Source organism: Mesoplodon mirus (assembly GCF_964341445.2).
Source record: "Mesoplodon mirus genome assembly, chromosome: 7".
Classification (NCBI taxonomy): Eukaryota; Metazoa; Chordata; class Mammalia; order Artiodactyla; family Ziphiidae; genus Mesoplodon; species Mesoplodon mirus.
In genome coordinates, this window is record NC_138983.1 from 81,956,483 (window position 1) to 81,975,365 (window position 18,883).

The 18,883-nt window shown below is 47.4% G+C and overlaps 2 protein-coding genes across 2 annotated transcripts in view; one reads left to right on the forward strand and one right to left on the reverse strand.

Annotated features, from left to right (window-relative positions):
• Window positions 1-18,883, reverse strand: part of LOC309808830 (forkhead-associated domain-containing protein 1-like) — a gene marked incomplete at both ends in the record, with an annotated part of 1,104,685 nt that overhangs the window by 1,061,605 nt on the left and 24,197 nt on the right. The window lies entirely within an intron of this gene.
• Window positions 1-18,883, forward strand: part of LOC309808008 (forkhead-associated domain-containing protein 1-like) — a gene marked incomplete at both ends in the record, with an annotated part of 79,556 nt that overhangs the window by 56,641 nt on the left and 4,032 nt on the right. The window contains 7 exons of the mRNA XM_082628017.1: window positions 4,493-4,601; window positions 8,267-8,397; window positions 10,647-10,736; window positions 11,764-11,868; window positions 15,612-15,713; window positions 17,596-17,719; window positions 18,406-18,530. Of these exons, the coding sequence (XP_082484143.1) occupies window positions 4,493-4,601; window positions 8,267-8,397; window positions 10,647-10,736; window positions 11,764-11,868; window positions 15,612-15,713; window positions 17,596-17,719; window positions 18,406-18,530 (786 nt within the window). The remainder of the gene's footprint in view (window positions 1-4,492; window positions 4,602-8,266; window positions 8,398-10,646; window positions 10,737-11,763; window positions 11,869-15,611; window positions 15,714-17,595; window positions 17,720-18,405; window positions 18,531-18,883) is intronic.

Below are 18,883 nucleotides of genomic sequence, written 5' to 3' on the forward strand. Positions count from 1 at the left end.
CCTTTCAGTTATTCTCCCATTTCAGAGCTTTCCTGAGAAAATGACATGTCTTTTTCAGGTACATGGATGAGGCTGAATTATTCCCACATACCTTTTTTATTTTTGGCCATACCACGCGGCTTGCAGGATCTTAGTTCCCTGACCAGGGATCAAACCCAGGCCTCCAGCAGTGGAAGCACAGAGTCCTAACCACTGGACTGCCAGGGAATTCCCCACATACCATTTTTTAAATAATTGAAATATATTTGACATAGAATATTATATAATTTCCACATAGCTTTGAATATCAGCCGGTCCCAATTTGAGTATTATTTAAAGTGGCTGCCGATATCTGGGGGAAAAAATGTTTTTTTACAAAGAAATTATCTAGAAATAATTACACTGATGCATCATGCTCTTGCCTCCCCTACCACTGGAGCTTCACTTATAACTGAAGAAGAATATTTTATAGCAAGGCATATATGAACCAGAGGCTCCATCGGTTTGAACTCAAATCGAGTTTCAACCACTGACATTTTAGTTTCTTAACTATTCTACTGCCTGCAGAGCATTCCACCAGAAGTGTAAGCCACATGGCAGGTTGATTTATGGTTCTGATTACTTTATGTGTTTTCCCTGGTCCCCGAAGGTGTGTGCATAATGATTTGCTCTCAGAGATCTTCGATCTGCTACAGTATCACTAGAAAATTCTTACCTCCATGTGCTCTTATACGCCTGTGCTAATTAGAAACCAAATTATCATCCTGAAACAATCACTCCTCCTAGCACTCTTAACTTTCTTATGATTCAGTGCCCATTTTATTACACAGCTTAACAGACATTAAACATCTTGGAATTTATGCCATTACAAACAATATGGATATTTACTTTGATAGTAAAAGTATCAAAGAGGTTTGAAGACTCTTTGGAGTTTTCCAGCAATCCAAAATCCTAAAACTCTGACACTCAGATTGAAATATTTTCAATCTGTCAAAACCACTGGAGTCTTAGAGGGGAACGTATGTTTTCCCTTCTGGAAGTTTGTCTCTGTGTGTTCTATCTCTGGTATCATGCAAATAAAAGCATTAAGCTGAGAAGAGCTTACAAACACTTTCAGTGTTCCAAGGACCTTTTATGGAAAAGTTGTATTTACCCCCAACAGAGAAAAGTAAGATGTGAAAGAATTTTTTCACTCAAAGTTTCCAAAGCACAAACATGCAAAAGTATAGCCTTGGGGAGAGTGGGGGTCAGAGTGGCCTGTGTCCCCGCAACTTCTAGCATAGACCCCCCCCAATAATGTCTCAGGTGCCCCAGGGAAAAAGTAAGTGTAACTGCCCCAAATGTCCTAGACTCTGAACCATGATGGTGTATGAAACGAGTCAGAAAACTTGTGAGACCTTGACGGTTCTGTTAATTCTACCAGAGTAATAATGACAAGATTTCCAAGGATACAAACCAAGACCAAAGGCTGTGAGCGCCATCTGGTGGCCATATCAGCACGCCCGAACTCCATTACCTGGGCATGCCCACCACCTCCCCCCAATTTTTTTTTTTTTTTTTTTTTTAGCGTGATGCCCGCAACCTGGTCTGATTGTAAACAGGGAATTTCCTGTATTTCTTCTTTTGGAGGGATTATTTTTATTTAAGACACTGAGTCTCTATTTACTCTTATAACAGTTATTTTAAATTTAATGCACGTTTTTAAGTTTAAAAAGGGAGCTGCTTCTACGAAAAACGCTAAGAAATTATAGTGGGACTAGCCAAGAGACATGGGAAAAATAGTGAAAGTGGTATATGAATGACTGAAGTTTAGGAACTCTCTTCGGGTGGGGTTGCCAGATAAAGTAAGGACACCCAGTTAAATTTGAATTTTAGAATTTCGTTGTAGTGTGTGTCCCAAATATTGCATGGGACACATTTGCACTGAAATATTATTCATTATCTGAAATCCTATTTTAAGTGAACATCCTTTTTTCCTCCCCTAAATCTGGCAACCTTACCTTAGGAGAACAAAGAAATTGCACCCAGGACTTCCCTGGTGGCACAGGGGTTAGGGATCCGCCTGCCAGTGCAGGTGACACGGGATCGAGCCCTGGTCCGGGAAGATCCCACCTGCCGTGGAGCATGTAAGCCTGTGCGCCACAACTACTGAGCGCTCGTGCCACAACTACTGAAGCCCGTGTGCTTAGAGCCCAGGCTCCGCAACAAGAGAAGGTGCCGCAATAAGCCTATGCACCGCAACAAAGACCCAACGCAGCCAAAAATAAATTAATAAATAAATAAAATTTATTTTTAAAAAAGGAAAAGAAATTGCATCCTTCTCCTTGTCACTTCCATTTTGATCTATCAAAACAAGCTAGTGGGGCTTCCCTGGTGGTGCAGTGGTTGACAGTCCACCTGCCGATGCAGGGGACACAGGTTCGTGCCCCGGTCTGGGAAGATCCCACATGCTGCGGAGCGGCTGGGCCCGTGGGCCATGGCCACTGAGCCTGCACTTCCGGAGCCTGTGCTCCACAACGGGAGAGGCCACAACAGTGAGAAGCCCGCGTACAGCAAAAAAAAAACAAAAAAAAACAAAACAAGCTAGCTCTTGTCCTGTCTACGGATTGCTTGACATTTATGCCCCAATAAACGTGTCCCTGTGGGAGTACTGAGGCCTGACATCTGAAAAATCACAGGGCAAAGGCCCACAGTGCACCTTGAGGTGGGAATGTCCGGGCCACTCAGAACAAGCAGTCTGGCCACATCAGACCGAGAGGGAGGGGGTTCTGGGCCCAGCTCTCTTTCCCGGCCTCTCGGGTACCTGCTCTGTGGAGGCCGAGGCCTGGCAGCTACTTTCGGGCCCTTACCAACGTTGCATTTGATGGAGAGCCTTCCGCACCCCACGTGTAGACCTAGACTCCTGGAGGGGGGCCCGCCCTTGAGGGGGCTCTGAGCCATGGACTTAGAGGGTGCTCACAGCAGCCATAGATAGAGCCGGCCTGTGGTGCTCCCACCCACGATTCCTGTATTTCCTTTATTTTTTTATTATTTTTTTTTTTTGCGGTACGCGGGCCTCTCACTGTTGTGGCCTCTCCCATTGCGGGGCACAGGCTCCGGATGCGCAGGCTCGGCGGCCATGGCCCACAGACCCAGCCGCACCGCGGCATGTGGGATCTTCCCGGACTGGGTCACGAACCCGCGTCACCTGCATCGGCAGGCGGACTGTCACCCACCTCGTCACCAGGGAAGCCCCTGTATTTCCTCTTAATAACAACCACACTGGCATTTAAGTGAGCCTGGCAAGGCTTACAAATGCACACATAAAGATTACCAACTACCTTCCCCAGAGACGGACGAGGGAAGTTGAAGCTAAAACACACCGTGAGGGCTTCCCTGGTGGCGCAGTGGTCGAGAGTCCACCTGCCGATGCAGGGGACACGGGTTCGTGCCCCGGTCCGGAAAGATACCACATGCCGCGGAGTAGCTGGGCCCCTGAGCCATGGTCGCTGAGCCTGCGCGACCGGAGCCTGTGCTCTGCAATGGGAGAGGCCACAACTGTGAGAGGCCCGCATACAGCAAAAAAAACCCAAAATAAACCCAAAACAAAAGAAAGAAAACACCCCGTGGGTAGTCAGAGGAGAGGACCGTCATAGCTCATCCCCCTGTGCCGTGTGCCAGGCTTGATCTGAGCACCTGTACACATGTTAACTTATTAAAATACTTCTAACAATCCTATCAGGTTGGGACTACCATCACCCCGCGTGCAGACTGAACAAAAGGAAACAGAATATGGTGTCCTCCTTGTGCTCACAAAGCCCGTTAACTGGCAGAGACAGGACTTGAAGGCCACAGTCCGGCTCCCGAGTCCATGCCATGCTTTACAGCCTCCAACTTCTCACGCTCATTCCTAGAGCCACCTGGGAAGGAGGAACCAGGCAACTAAAGACTGGGTTTGAATCAGACTCCACGTCTGACCAGCCGCGTGATCCCGAGCAGGGGGCCTCGCCTCTCTGAGTCTCAACCTGGCTCCCTTGCAAAATGCGCACATTAATGGGAACGTCAGCCTTCAGCAACGCTGTGACGAGTATCAGTGTAGCATGTGTGAACGGGCTCTGTAAACTCTGGAGTGTTCTGTGAGGTATAAACTACCCTCTATTCTCATTAGAGGGAATTCATTTCATAACCTGCTCCCGGCTCTTGAACTTTGCTGTGCATCCAGTCAGTGCTGGATGATCTGGAACCAACAGCTGGTCTATTTATGGATGAAAACCCACAGGTCATAGGAAGACAGCAGCACCGGAGCCCCTGGGTGGCCACAAAGATAAGGTTCGTGTCTTGAGGACCGATGACATGGTGGTCACTGAAGGAACAGGCCCCTCCTGCCCCTTCCACTAGTGACAACTGAAAACCTTGGTTTCCCCAACACCCCGATCCAAGATCAGCCCGACTCTTTGCCCAACGTTGGATAAGTACCGGCGTGTCCTGCAGGCCTGGCTGACCCCCTCTGACTGTGTGTTGCCTCCTTCCACAGATCAGTGCCCTACAGCAAGGCTACAACCAGGTGCTGAGCCAGACCCTGGAAATCACCTCCCTGAAGCACGAGGCCGAGAACTTAAGGAGGGACGCCGCCATCACGTCAGGTGAGGCCCTTCTGCATTCAGGCCCCAGAGCTTCTGCCCTCCCCCTGCAGACATCACCAGTCAACCAGCGCACCTGTGCCCGTGACACGGGTGCAGGCTCAGGGATCACCCGTGTCGGTGCATTAGAGTTCTCCCTCAGTGGAGGTTTCTTGCCACCCAGTTCCGAGGGCAGGGCCTGGTAAATATTTGAGAGAATGGTATCTCTTGGCTACAAGGTCTCCTGAGCACTGGCCCCACCAGGGAGAACACAGGTCGCCTTGTGGCTTGGGTGGTTCCACAAAGCAGCCTGAGTGCAAACTAGAGCATGGACAAAATGGGGTCACTCCTTTAAGGCACCCATAGTCTCACCCATTTCAGCCGAGTGCACTTGGGCCCAAAGGAAACCATTTTCTAATTTGATCAGAGGTGGTTCCCTGATAAAGGGCTTGGGTTGGGAGAGGGGCAGCCAATGCACAGCTGTGACTGAGCTTTGATTCCCTGGATTCCTTCATTGCTTCCACATGTTTCTTGAGCTCCTTCTAGGTGTCAGGCCCCGTTCCAGGCTCCGGGGAGGGAGAGCCAAGCAAGACAGTCAGATTCCTGTACTCACAGATTTGGGAGGGGGTGACAGACAATAAAAGTAAACAGATGAATAAACAAGCCCACTTCAGAGAGCAGTGGTGCTGTGGAGAAAATAAACTGTGTGTCGTGGTGGCCAGCGCTTCAAGGGGGGAGGCCAAGGGGGACCAGCTTAGTGGGTGTGCAACCATGGAACTCAGGTGGGACTTGAACCCGTGGGCTGGGACTCGAACCCAGTCAGAACCCACTATCTTTTAATCGAGATCATGCATCTGGTCTCGGGACTTACTAAAGCTCAGGTTCTTTATGTCTCATCGCAGAAAGAATTCAGTGAGAGACAAAGTAAGAAGTGGATTTCTTTAGAGAGAAACACACTCCACAGACAGAGTGTGGGCCATCTCAGAAGGCTAGAGGCCCCCAAATATGGGGCGGTTAGTTTTTATGGGCTGGGTAATTTTATAGGCTAATGAGTGGGAGGATTGGGACAACTCTAATATTTTGGGGAAGAGGCGGGGATTTCCAGGAATTGGGCCAACACCCACTTTTTTTTTTTTTTTTTTCTGTATGCGGGCCTCTCGCTGTTGTGGTCTCTCCCGTTGCGGAGCACAGGCTCTGGACACGCAGGCTCAGTGGCCATGGCTCACGGGCCCATCCACTCCACGGCATGTGGGATCTTCCCGGACCGGGGCACGAACCCATGTCCCCTGCATCGGCAGGCGGACTGTCAACCACCGCGCCACCAGGGAAGCCCCACCACCCACTTTTTGACCTTTATGCTCAGCCTCGGAACAGTCCTGGTGCTGGTGCGTGTGTCATTTTGCTCATGTATTACAATGAGCCTGTAATGGGGCTCCAGTTCCCCTGGAAGTCGAATCTTACGCCCCCTTGGACCTAGCCGATTCTAACCAGTTTATGCTGTATCCTCCACGGCTATGTCCTTCTTTTAGAGAGGACCTGTTTCAGGTGGGCAAGGACAAGCCAAGGGCAAGCGAGGCTGCGTGGAGTGAACAGAGGATTGTGGGGCTGGGCAGGGTCGGGGGGTCTGGGTTTTTATTCCAAGGGTGTTGGGAATCCAGTGGAGTTTTTTAAGCCGAAACTGACATGCCTAGAGACCTGAAGAGGATGGGACCACTCACAGACGAGGGGAGGGAGAGAAGCAGGTGACAGGGAGAAGGCAGTGAGCCTCGGAGGGGCACATCACTCTGAAGGCAGCCAGCGCGTAGCAGGAAACATGCCCACAGCTGTAGAAGCCAGGCACAGCATTGAGTCGCACGTGAATCCCCATCTCTGTATGAATCTGTGCTTTTCTTCTGCCTCACTCTGCAACTTAATCACACCCAGCCCCACCCCCTGCTGCCCCCAGGTCTCTGCTTATTCTCCTCCCTCACTTGGGATGTCCTCAGATATTTTCTGAGCACCTCCCCCAGGCTAGGTGCTGTTCTGGGCACCAGGAATGGAAGGATGAACTCGCTGGTCCTCACCTTCCTCCCGTATGTCGGCCAGTGAAACCTCATCCAAGCATCAAGCCTGTCTCAGATCCCACCTTCTCCGATCAGGGAGTCGGACAGACCTGGGTTGGGATAATGCTTGAGATGGGCTGGACCCACTCAAAGTGTGGCAAGCCCCAGAGGGATTTCCAAGTAACTGAACTGTGTCCTGGAGGCAAAGCTCATTTTTAAACTGAAATTCTGGAGCATTTTGTGCTTTATTTCATAGACATTCTTGATTGAAACCTACCACTAAAACTGGGCCTGATGTTCTTTTAAGAAAAGAACCGTAGGAGATAACCCAATACCACTGCATTTATGCACCCTTCTTCCCACTTTTATTCAAAATGATACTACAATGCAAGAGGGAAGAGATATGGGGAGATATGTATATGCATAACTGATTCACTTGGTTATAAAGCAGAAACTAACACACCATTGTAAAGCAATTATACTCCAATAAAGATGTTAAAAAAAATGATACTACAGTAATGGAGTAGTTATCTATTGCTGCATAACAAGTTACCCCAAAATGTAATGGATAAAACCCCAACCAATATTTATTATCTCCCCCAGTTTCTGTAGTTCAGGAATTTGAGCGGGGGGTGACTTAGTTCTCATGAGTTGCAGGCAAGATGTCGGCTGGGGCATCAGTCATGTCATCTAAAGCCTCGGGGGGAGCCGGAGGATCCCCCTTCAAAATGGCTGCTCATGTGGCTATTGGCTGGAGGCCTTAGTCCCTCAGCACACATATTTCTCTCTAGGGCTGCTTGAGTGTCGTCACGACACAGCAGTTGGCTTCCCCCAGAGTGAATGATTGGAGAGAGAGCAAAGAGGAGGCCACAGTGTGTTTTATGACCCAGCCTGAGAGGAAACAGTCCGTCATTTCCAGAGTATCATATTGGTTACCCATGGCAGCCCTATTCAGGGTGGGAGGGGCTACACAAGGCATGAATTCTAGGTGGTAGGGATCATTGGGCCCATTTTGGAAGCTGGCTGCCGAGAAAAATCATAGGCGCCATGGAACAAACATAATTTAGCCACTTTGTGTTCTTGGGACATATCGCATCATTTGACCCTTACAATAACTCTGTGTGGGACAGACAGTGGGAGGTGAAATAGCTTGTCCAAGACCACCAAGCTAATAAGTGGTAGAGAGGGGTCCAAACTCAGAGGACTGTGAAACCAACCACCCACCCCATCAATAGTGTCCAGCAGTGCCCTCTGCCACACGCCCGTCTCCTGGCCTCTGGAGAAGAATTCCTGGACCTTCCCTGTGCTGGGCCTTTGTTCCCCAGGCCCATGGTGTGGCCTCTCCTCCCGGCTTTGCCTGGCCTGTGCCCACAAGGGGCCCCCAAAGGCTTCTCCTCTCGCTGGTGCTGACTGCCCCTCATTCTCACTGAAGCCTCAAACCCTGTTCCGTGGACTTTGCTCTCATTCCCATTCCTGCTCTGGGACCCTTGCAAAAAGCCCCCCAGTTCTAGGCGGGCACTGGTGGTGGCCCGGGTTTTGAACGTCTTGTCCGAACGTTGGCTGAGAGCCATGGTGTTGCCAAGAATCCTTCTTGCCTCTTTCACCTCCATGAGTCTTTTGTTTTGGTTTGGTTTGGTTCTTTTACAGAGATGGTGTCATCTTTGCAAAGAGACGTGTTAGTAAAGGATGGTCAAGTTCAACAACTACAACAGGAGGTGAATCAACTGAAAAGTGAGAACAAAGAAAAGGATCACCAGCTCGAAGCCCTCAGCTCCAGAGTGAGTGTCGGGTCATCAGCAAATTGTAGCTGCGAAAAGCAGACACAGTGGAGTCACATGACACACGGTGGTGAGATGAGGCCAGTGCCCAAGGACACAGGGAGGGTAGCTGCTGGGCAGGTGGCCAACTTCTCTGAAGCCTTTCAAAGGACAGCGTGTATGTGGCTCAGAAGAAGCATAATAGATTTTCAAATCCAGCAAACATTTTCTAACCCCTATTATAAATGAGTTTGTTTAATCCCAGCAACAAACACACCTATGAGCATATACTGCCATTGCAAAGTTTGACATTAAACAGAATACGATCTCCCTGTGAGCACGGATGACCACACGGGTGCATCGTGGCCCCAGCACCGCTGGTTCTCATAACTGTCTTCACAGCAGAACGTCTGAAGATCCAGATGCAAACACGCAGACGCTCATTTCTTCCTTAGACTTTAGTGTGTAGAATGTCTCTATGGAAGATGAACGAGGTAGGCAAGCAAAGAGCTCTTTACATGTAACTTTGACCCTTTGCAAATCTTGCCTTCAATGCTAACTTTAGAATCCTGACTCTATAGGATAAGGTTTCTCAGTATTTGCATGATGTGCCTGTTTCTGTGAGTCAAGGTAAAACCTCAAAGCTTTCATCTCAGGTGGCAACTCAGAGATTCCCAGAGGCTACCCGATAGCTAGGTCTGCATGGGGGTGGGGTGAGAACAGATCTTGAGGTTCCAAGGAAAAGGCACAATAAGTAACACCTGGTACGTAGTACCATACCCAGTTTGGAGCTGGTGAAAGGCACTGCATGAGCTTTGGGATCAGACAGACCAGGGTCCCATCCCAGAGCTTTCTTTTATTGCAACTTATTTGGCCTCCATTTCCCCATCTGTGAAATGGGGATGACAAAATCGTTTTCTGAGAAGTGGGAGGCTGGTTTTCGTTGTGCTCTTCTGCCTCTGCCCCGGGTCAGCTGCCTGGCCAAGCCCTCTGCATTCGTTTCTCCCAAGCAGAGTGTCTTCCCAGGCATGTGCTATAGCTGTTTAATGTGGTGTGTGTGTGTGTGTGTGTGTGTGTGTGTGTGTGTGTGTGTTGGGGACGGGAAGGGGATGCAGAGCTGGTGCTAAGTAGAAGGAATCTGCAAAGACAGCACCTGCTTGGCTCTTCTACCTCCTGAAGTGCATTTGGATGATTTATATCCCCGTTTCCCCTTCCTCGTTGACCTTGGAATGAGGTCCCTTCTCCTCTAGACTGTGCTGGCCAATAGCACAAGGGCTCGTCATCACCAAGGGTACTGCTCTTGTGAACATTTGAGATGCCTTTTTTTTAATGACATACATCATGTGTGTTAATTTTAGAAAAATAAGTAGATGACATTGACAAGAAAAAATAAAAAGAGAGGAGAGGAAATGCTACCTTGAGAAATCAGTGTTAATATTTTCATGTATGTTCTTCCAGTCTTATTTCTATATATTGCCTAGAAATCAATCAATCAATCATTTTATAGTTAATTTATACTATGCACATTTTTTAAATTTTTAAATGCTTACTATTTTCCCGTGCTAATAAATCAACGCTCTTATCATTCGTCTTAAAAGCTACATACTTTCTCCTGGATGTATCCAGTGTTATAAAGTGGTCTGCTGTTATAAACGACACTTGGGTTGTTTCCTCTTTTTTTTTTTTCTTCCACTGTTACTGACAATTCTGTGAAGAGCATCCTTGAAACTACAGATTTACTTATTTCTCCAGTCATTGTCGTTAAGGTACATTCCTAAAGTGGGAATTGCTGGGTCAAAAGAAGGCACATCCATCCTTATGCCCTTAATGCCTGTTGCCAAGCCGCCCTCGGGCAAGACAGCTCCGTTTACCCCTCCACACCAGTCAGGGCAGTTGTGTCTTTGAGATGCAACCTGCACAAAAGCCCTAAGATGGACCCCAGCTCACTGCCTCGGCCCCCTCCACCCTCACCAGTCACAGCGTGAAAACATCCCAATTCCTGCACCCTAAGTACCCAGAGTCTACGAAGCTGGATTTCCCCTGCAGTGAAGTTTGCTGGCTTTTGAAGAGGAACTTAGATGCTCTATTCCTCAGAACTCAGGAGAGGGGTGAACTGGGAAGGACTGCAGGATCCCATGCTCCCATCACACCTCGCCTCTCAGAATTCAGAGGTGTGATTGGGTTATACAACAGGAAACACTCCTGGGCATGAACACAGGTACTTGGGACCCCCAGCCAAGGCCCCGTGGCCTTGTCCTTTTTCTCCACAGTGCTCAGTGCTGAAAGAAGAGTTACAGAAGGAAGATGCCCAGAAGGAGAAGTGGGAAGCCCAAGAGAAAGAGTTAAAACTCTGCAAAACCGTGCGTTGAACCTCCTGACCCCTAGGTGTCCACTGAAAGCCTAGATTGTGGCCTTGAGGGTTTTGGAGGGGTTCCTTGGCCCATTAGCTAGCACAAGCTCTGGGGCTTTCTGGGTGTTTGTCTGTTAATGTAGTCTCCTAATTCTTTGATTTGCTGGCCTCAAAGAGATGGGTGAAAAGACCATGGAAAACACACTCTCCCCAGATTTTCTGGGCAGTTGGCTCAAGGCCCCTCATCAGGTTTCCCCTGGGGAAAGGGATGGGAGGTGGCCACCATATGCTGCTAGAAATTCACCATGGTCCCTACCCCTGGACTTGTGATGCCCAGACTTTCATGATCCACTGTCACAAGTTTTATCACGGCCCTGAGCACTGTTATTAACACAACTCTTCTTGAAGTATTTTTACTTAAATACATTCAATTTTACAACAATTCATAAAAACAAAATAAAAAGCAAATGTATCACTGGCCTTGTATGGAAGGTGAACATAAAAATGAATACAATGAAAAGATGACCACTCAATGTAAATGTTCACCCCCTGTACCGGCCCGAACCCTCGTGCACATCACCAGGCATACGTTTTCCATCCGTTGGGAAGGACGGTGCCTGGGACGGGAGCAGGAGACATGTGTTCTTCTCTCTGTCAGGAGCACACTTCTCTGCCTCAAATGAGAAAAAAGAAAAATGTCATTGTTCTTTTCTTCCAAACTGTGCCCATTGTGTCTTCCAAACAGCCCTTATTTAGATTGAACTCAAAAATGTGCCCCAAGGAAAGAGACTCTAATGAGTGGATAGGTATCTTGTACTGTTTAATCCAGGATCCATGCTGATCTTCAAAAGAAACTCAAATTTTCCCTCACCCAGCCCTTTCATTGCATCCGTTGAAAGAAAGTCTACTTTGCCTCAAATACGTGGAATTGTCCCCCAAGGGAAGGAGTTAAGCGAATCCCAGACTAGGTTTCTGCCTTAATGAACCGGATGAAATGAGTTGTGAAGTTGACTTCCCTGTTGTTGGAACTCTTTCAGCAAATCCATGACATGGAAAAAGAAATGAGGAAGCTCAGGGTGGAGCTGAAAATGAGCAGTACCGAGCAGAGCCTGATCTCTATGACGCTGTGGGAAAAGAGCAAGGTATGGCAGGGACAGGTCGGCCTGGGAACCACTCTGGGGCCAGCACTCCACCTGCATCATCTCTGTTCATCCTCACAATGACCCCATGCGGTCTATACTGGTATTAACCCCACTTTACAGTCGGGAAAACTGGGGCTCACAGAGGTGAAGGAAGTTATCCAAGTTCACTTGCATAAAGTAGTTGTGGCAGAACTTGAATCCAGGTCTGCCTGACTCCAAAGCTCCTGTGTGTAACCACAACCCTAGACTGCCTTCAGATCTTAATTGTGAAATTATCTAAGAAAGAATTGATCCATTAAATCAAGTTTGCCAATGATGTTGATCCAACTTAAATTCTCATATTGATTTTTTTTTGTCTTTTTGTTCCATCATTGAGAATGTTTTTAAAAATCTCAACATGTTTGTCATTTGTGTGTTTCTTCTTTTAATATGAACGATTTTTGCTTTATATATTTTGAGGCTGTGTTACTAGGTGCATATAAATTTAGAATCCTAATACTTCCTGTAGAGCAAAACTTTAGATCATCATGAAATATCCCTTTTCATCTCTAGTAGTGTTTCTCCCTTAATGTCTCCTTTGTCATTTAGCTTCACCACTGGCTTTCTGTTGGTTAGAGTTTTCATACCATATCTTTTTCATATGTTCTCTGTCAATTTTTGTCTTAAGGTTTAGACATATGCCTTCAGATAGCGTATCATTTTTACAAAATCCAGTTTGACAATCTTTGACTTTTAGTCCATTTATATTATGTAATTACTCGTGTACTGGGGTTTAAATCTACCTTCTTGCTCAATACCAGATGTACCATCTGTGGTATGTTCCTTTTTCTCTCCTTTCTTGCCTCCTTCTGAGTGGATGGTTTTCTCTTATTCCACTTTCCCCCTCTATTAGCTTGGAAATATTTCACTTTTTTACTATTCTCTTAGTAATAGTAAGACAATAGCATTCATCCTTGACTCACCAAAATCACTCATTAATTAAGTTTTTCACTCTTCTACTATTCTCTTAGTAGTCATCCTGAAGACTACAATATGCATTCTTTTTTTTTTTTTTTTTTTTTGCGGTACGCGGGCCTCTCACTGTTGTGGCCTCTCCTGTAGTGGAGCACAGGCTCCGGATGCACAGGCTCAGCGGCCATGGCTCACGGGCCCAGCCGCTCCGTGGCATGTGGGATCCTTCCGGACCGGAACACGAACCCATGTCCCCTGCATCGGCAGGCGGACTCTCCACCACTGCACCACCAGGGAAGCCCTGCATTCTTAACTTACCAAGAGGCAATAGTAGTTGATAATTATGCCCTTCTCCTTGACAGTGCAATGAGTTTCAAACACCTTAACTTCACTTACCCCCTCCAGATTTATAAGCCATTGCTGTAATTTTCTAAACTCCTCTTGATACTTAAAACCCCACAAGACATTATTAGTGTTTTTCTATAGTCAGTATCATATCCACACATTACCCTTACTGTTGCTTGTCTTTTCTGCATCTCTGATCACCCACCTGGGTTCATTTTTCTTGTGTCTGAAGAATACCCTTTAATGTTTTCCCTCATTGTGGCTCTGCTGATGACAAATTCTCAAATGTGCCTGTGTGTCTGTCTGGAGATGTATATTTAACCTTCACTCTTAAAACACATTTGACTGCGTATTGAATTCTACAATGGCAATTCTTTTCTTTCAGCACATTAGATACAGCATTAGATATGTCACTATTGTCTTGTGGCTCCTATTATTTCTATTTAGAAGTCATCTGTAAGCCTAACTGTTGTACCTTTGCATAATCTGTCTTTTTCTCCGGTTGCTTTTAAGATTGTCTTTTCCCTTGATTTCCAGCAGTTTTATTATGGTTTATCTAGGTGTGGATTCAGTTTTATTTACCTCGTTGAGTTCGTAGGGGCTTCTTGAATCCCTGGCTTGTTGTTTTGCCTTAGTTCAGGTGCTTGAGCTCTGTACCACACAGGCAGTGGGGAGCTACTAAGGCTTCTGAACAAGTGACTGATGCAATGACATTCGTGGACAGTAATCAGGGTGAAAATGGTAGTTACAATTTCTCACGTACTAGGAGTTACCCTGAACATTTCATCTCTTCATCTTCACAACAGCGCTGTGATCTAGAAATCATCCTCTCCATTTTACAGATGAGAAAGTCAAGGCTACTAGTTACTAGTAAAGTAACTAGCCCAATGGCACAGTCGGTTTTGTCTGACTCCAGGTTCGTCTGACTTCAGTGACCCTGGCGTAGCAAACAGCCACATGCTACTGTTTACACTGAAATTAATGAAAATTAACTAAAATTTTTAGTTCAGTTCCTCCGTCACACCATCCCCATTTCGAGTGCTCGATCCCCAGATGTGCCTGGTGGCTGCCATATTAGACAACACAGCCTCGCTCAGAGTACCTGTATCATTGCAGAAAGTTCTGTTGGACAGAGCTGCCTTACAGCTGGGTAACTCTCACAGTACCGTTAAGATTGCACTGGAAGAAACTAAACTCGAGGCGAGGAGGCCACTTGTCACAGTCCAGCTTGCATGTGAGAGGGGTTGGAGGACAGGCGTGAGACCCCCGAGTGTGAGAGAGGGAGCAGGGCGGCTGTTGAAGGTGACTCTGAGGCTTGGGGACGGGAACGGGGGCTGTTCATGCAGAGCACAGATAAGGGCAGAGGCCAAGGCTGGACTTGGCTTTTGCAGCATATGAAAAAGGCTGCTGACATAGAAGTCAGAGCATGTTTAGACCTGGGAGAAAACTAAGGCCCAGAGAGCTTAGATGACTTTTCCAAGGTAACGGAGCTGGGTAGAGGCTCTTCCACTGGACCACACTACTCAGAAGAAAGCTCTTAAGGGCTTTTCTGGGTCTTTTATTACATCCCTGTGATCCCCCTCTTCAGATCCCTAAAAAAACAGCCTGTGAATTTGTTTCAGCACAAAAACTTTCCATTTATTTACGAGAGTTTGCCTCATTTCCTGTTAGTGCCAGGGCCCAGGGCTCAGCAGGTGCATCCAAGAACTGAGCAGCTGCGAGGCCTACACTGGCCAGCCAAGGGTAGCGTGGAGCACTCCCAAGCTTACCGTGCGTTGACTGTTACCCAAGCAAGGGTGGAAAAGTAGGCAAGCTTCTCCACTTTAAAGGCCTTCCTTGGCAGGCTGCAATTCTTAATAGACATTGCTTTAGGAAGCCTCCAGAGAGGTTACCACCAGTGAGTGTGCTCAAAGTGGTAACGACAAACAGTTATGATAATAAACCCAATCATAACATTTCCAAGTACCCATCACGAGTTATTAGAACGAGACTGTACGGCGGACATTCCCGTCCACCTTTCATAGGTTACAACGGTACTTAACACTCTCACAGAGCCCTTAAGCACTATTCCAAACATTGAATCCCCACAATAACTCTATGCAGTGATACTAGTATCATCATCCCCATTGGACGGATGAGGACACTGAGTCACGGAGCAGTGAAGTAACTTTCCGAGTGTCGTACGGCTGGTTAGGGACCGAGCTGGGATGGGTGTGTGCGGTAGAACATAGTTGAGCCCCGGGTGCAGAGCTCGGCCCTTTCCCATAGGGGGCAACTCCCTGTGAGTTTGCCTCCACCCTGTGCATGCCTGTGACCCCTGCTGCTGGGCTGCAGCTGTCCCTACCCCTCAGGGACTCCCCCACTGCCATTAGCCCCCCCAGAAGAGTTTCCCCAGAGGGCATGATGATCACATTAGCAGCAAGCCCTCGGTTTCATCATCCTTTCAGGTGGAAGAGAAGCTTCGGCAGGATTCCAGAAGGAAATTGCTTCAGCTGAAAGAAATGAGGAACAGAGCAAACCTCATTAAAGCCAATTTGGAAAGGGCAGTAGGTCAGGTAGGCGTGCTGCAGAGCCCCTTCACGGGCCCATGCTCTCCACGGAATCCCGCACCCAAGCGGCCGGCAGGGATGAATGAGGAGGAAGACGGCCTGCCTTAGTTCACCCACTTATTTTCTATACGAAGAAGTGTCTAGAAAGAACTAGAGCTGAGATTCTATCTAGATCTAGAGTCTGAGCTTTTAACCACGATGCTCTACTACTTCGCTATTAGTTACTAAGCTAAGCATCATTTTTCTGTGTTTTGAAGAAAGTTTAGTGAACCTTTGTCCCGCCCCCAAAGGTAGTGGAAATGACTCCTGCGTTAGTCCTGTCCCCCATCAGCTGCAGTTCCCCTTCCCCTCATTTCAGATGAAGATCAACAGTTCTCGGGAAACTCAGCAGTATTTGCTGCAAGAAGAGTTACAGCAGCATCTGGCAGAGAAGGAGAAGCTGACCGAGGAAAGACCGCAGCAAGAGGAGAAGCTGAAAGCCAGAGTCAAGCAGCTAATGGCAGAGGAATCGGTAAGGTGGTCCCCGTCCTTCTCTTTACTACTGGAAACTGATGAAATGGGCTTTCCTATGAGAAACAGAGGGCATGTACTTAGATGGAGGAATCTCAGCAACTCCTTGTTGGGAACTAAATTAATTAAAGAGGGTGAATGATGTAGGAGGAATTAACATGAAGCTTGAATCCTAAAACTCAGAGATCAACTTGAAGATCAACTTGAAGAGGCAAGGTTATTGAAATGTCTAGAAATGGTACTTTGTTTATATACCGCAGCTGATTTTATTGATACAAATCCCAGTCGTTACTGCGGCTCCTGGTTTGTGTCTAAGTGTGTGCAAGACCAACCAATAGTATTTCAGTCTTTCTCTTCATGCATATCAGGGGAAACACATGGCCAAAACTGCTACTTACTTTTCCAGAAACCAGCCAATTAGAGGATACTTTACAGTGGCACCTCTCAACTCAAAGGTGTCCACGGATCATATGGGGATGTTGTTGAAATGCAGATTGTGACTCAGCAGGTCTCGGGTGGGGGGAGCCTGGGATTCTGCATTTCTGAACAGCTCCCAGCTGGTACCGATAGCACAGCTCTGCAGACTACATTTTCAGCCACAAAGTCTGAGAAGAAGGTTTTCCCCAAGTTGGCCGATAAGAACCACCTGGGGCTTCCCTGGTGGCGCAGTGCGTTGAGAGTCTGCCTGCCGATGCAGGGGACACCGGTTCATGCCTTGGTCCGGGAGGATCCCACATGCCGCGGAGCAGCTGGGCCCGTGAGCGATGGCCACTGAGCCTGCGTGTCCGGAGCCTGTGCTCCGCAACCGGAGAGGCCACAAGAGTGAGAGGCCCACGTAACGCAGAAAAAAAATAAATAAATAAAAGCCCCTCCAGGGACTTCCCTGGTGTTCCAGTTATTAAGACTCTGTGCTTCCGCTGCAGGGGGCGCGGTTTCGATCCCCGGTCAGGGAACTAAGATCCCGCATGCCTCATGGTGCAGGCAAAAAAAAAAAAGCCCCTCCAGGAGCAAATTTGATGTGATTGTTCAGAGATGAGACCAGAATGACAACAAGTGGAAACCCAAGCTTAGAAGAACATTAGAAGAAAAAAAGAAATAAAACATGGGGAGGGAACATAGGGGGGATCTCTTATTTATAATGATGCTAAGTAGGTAGGAAAGTTGGAAATCTTCCTAGATGTGACTTTGTATTCGAAATGAAATTTTTAAATTCCTTCTCTGCTGAAGCCCTGTAATGATATTTTCCAAGGTACTAAGTAAGTGACAGGGTTTCTGCTAATCCATGATTTGTTCATGTTTCTTCAAATACAAGAGAGTGAGATTGTGATCACTGATAAAGCTGCTGTCCTCACCATTCTGGCCACAGGAGCAGTCCTTCAGTGATCTAGGAGCCAAGTGCAAAGGGTCCCGACATGAGGAAGTCATTCAGTGTCAGAAAAAGGCCTTATCTGAGCTTCGTGCGCGAATTAAAGAACTTGAGAAGGCCAGCTTGTCAAGTAAGTTTCCTCCTGCTTAGTCATCCCTCTGTGCTGAGAACCATGGGCCCCAGACTTGAGGGTTCACTTTAGGGACTAACCAATTTGCCAGGACCACCATCTTCTATCCCCATCATTTCATAACTAAAAAAACATAGTTATAAAAAAAAGATGGGCAGGAAAAAAAATAGATGTGTAGGCATGAGCTCAGAGTCAAGAGCAGGCCTTGATATTAAATAAACAGGATTTCATGAAAAACTCAGAACCTTGTCCTTCTTTTTCTTATTTCACTGTGGCCCAGTGGAAACTTTTTCATAGACGCATGCTGTGCAAGGACCAACCTTGGGGAACTTCCCAGGATAAATACCCTGTTTAGAGGGAATAGGGCTTTCAAGAAGCCAAGCTTGCTGCTGGGTGGAGCCCTGGGCTAGGACACAGAAGCCTGGGTTCAAGTCCATCCTCACACCTGTGGCCGAAGGTTCCCCCTCAGTGCCCCCGCCCTGGGAGGCTGCAGCCTCATATGAGCTGTGTGGCCTTGGACAAGTCATTTCACCTCTCTGGGCCTCGATGCCTCACCTGCCAAGGGAGGATGGTGAGCTAATTAGTACTGGCCTGTGGTAAGTGTCCAGTAAATAGCAGCTGTGACTTTTACATGCAGTAACTTCTTCCTGAGCCTTTCTTTTGAGTGTAAATTATTTCTTTTATAGATCACAAGGACCACATGGATGAATCATTTCTAGACTTAAAGACCCTCGGGATGGAAAAAAATGTTCAGAAAATATTGGATGCAAAACCTGACTTGCCAACTTTTTCAAGAGTAGAGATCCGAACGGTAACCAAAGAAACTTTGTCTCTGCATTGACTGACACGTGGGGAGGGTGGGCATGAGGACAGACACGAGCCGTGTGCCCTGGCACCACTGTATACATCATTGGTTCGAGGCCAGGTCCTCCCTGATGGGCTAACACCTGTATGGACTGGTTGGTGCCTGGCCGTACCAGTGATCCAATGTTTGAATAGAAAGGCGGCTTCCCATCGTGTACAGCATGATATAACATTGCACTGATGCTGGCCCGGACAATCTCTGGGCCCTCCTTTTCACATCACATGTTGTATTCTGCAGAAAAGATTCAACAAGCTAATGTACAACATTATGCCATGAGCTTGCCTAACATTTGCTTTTTG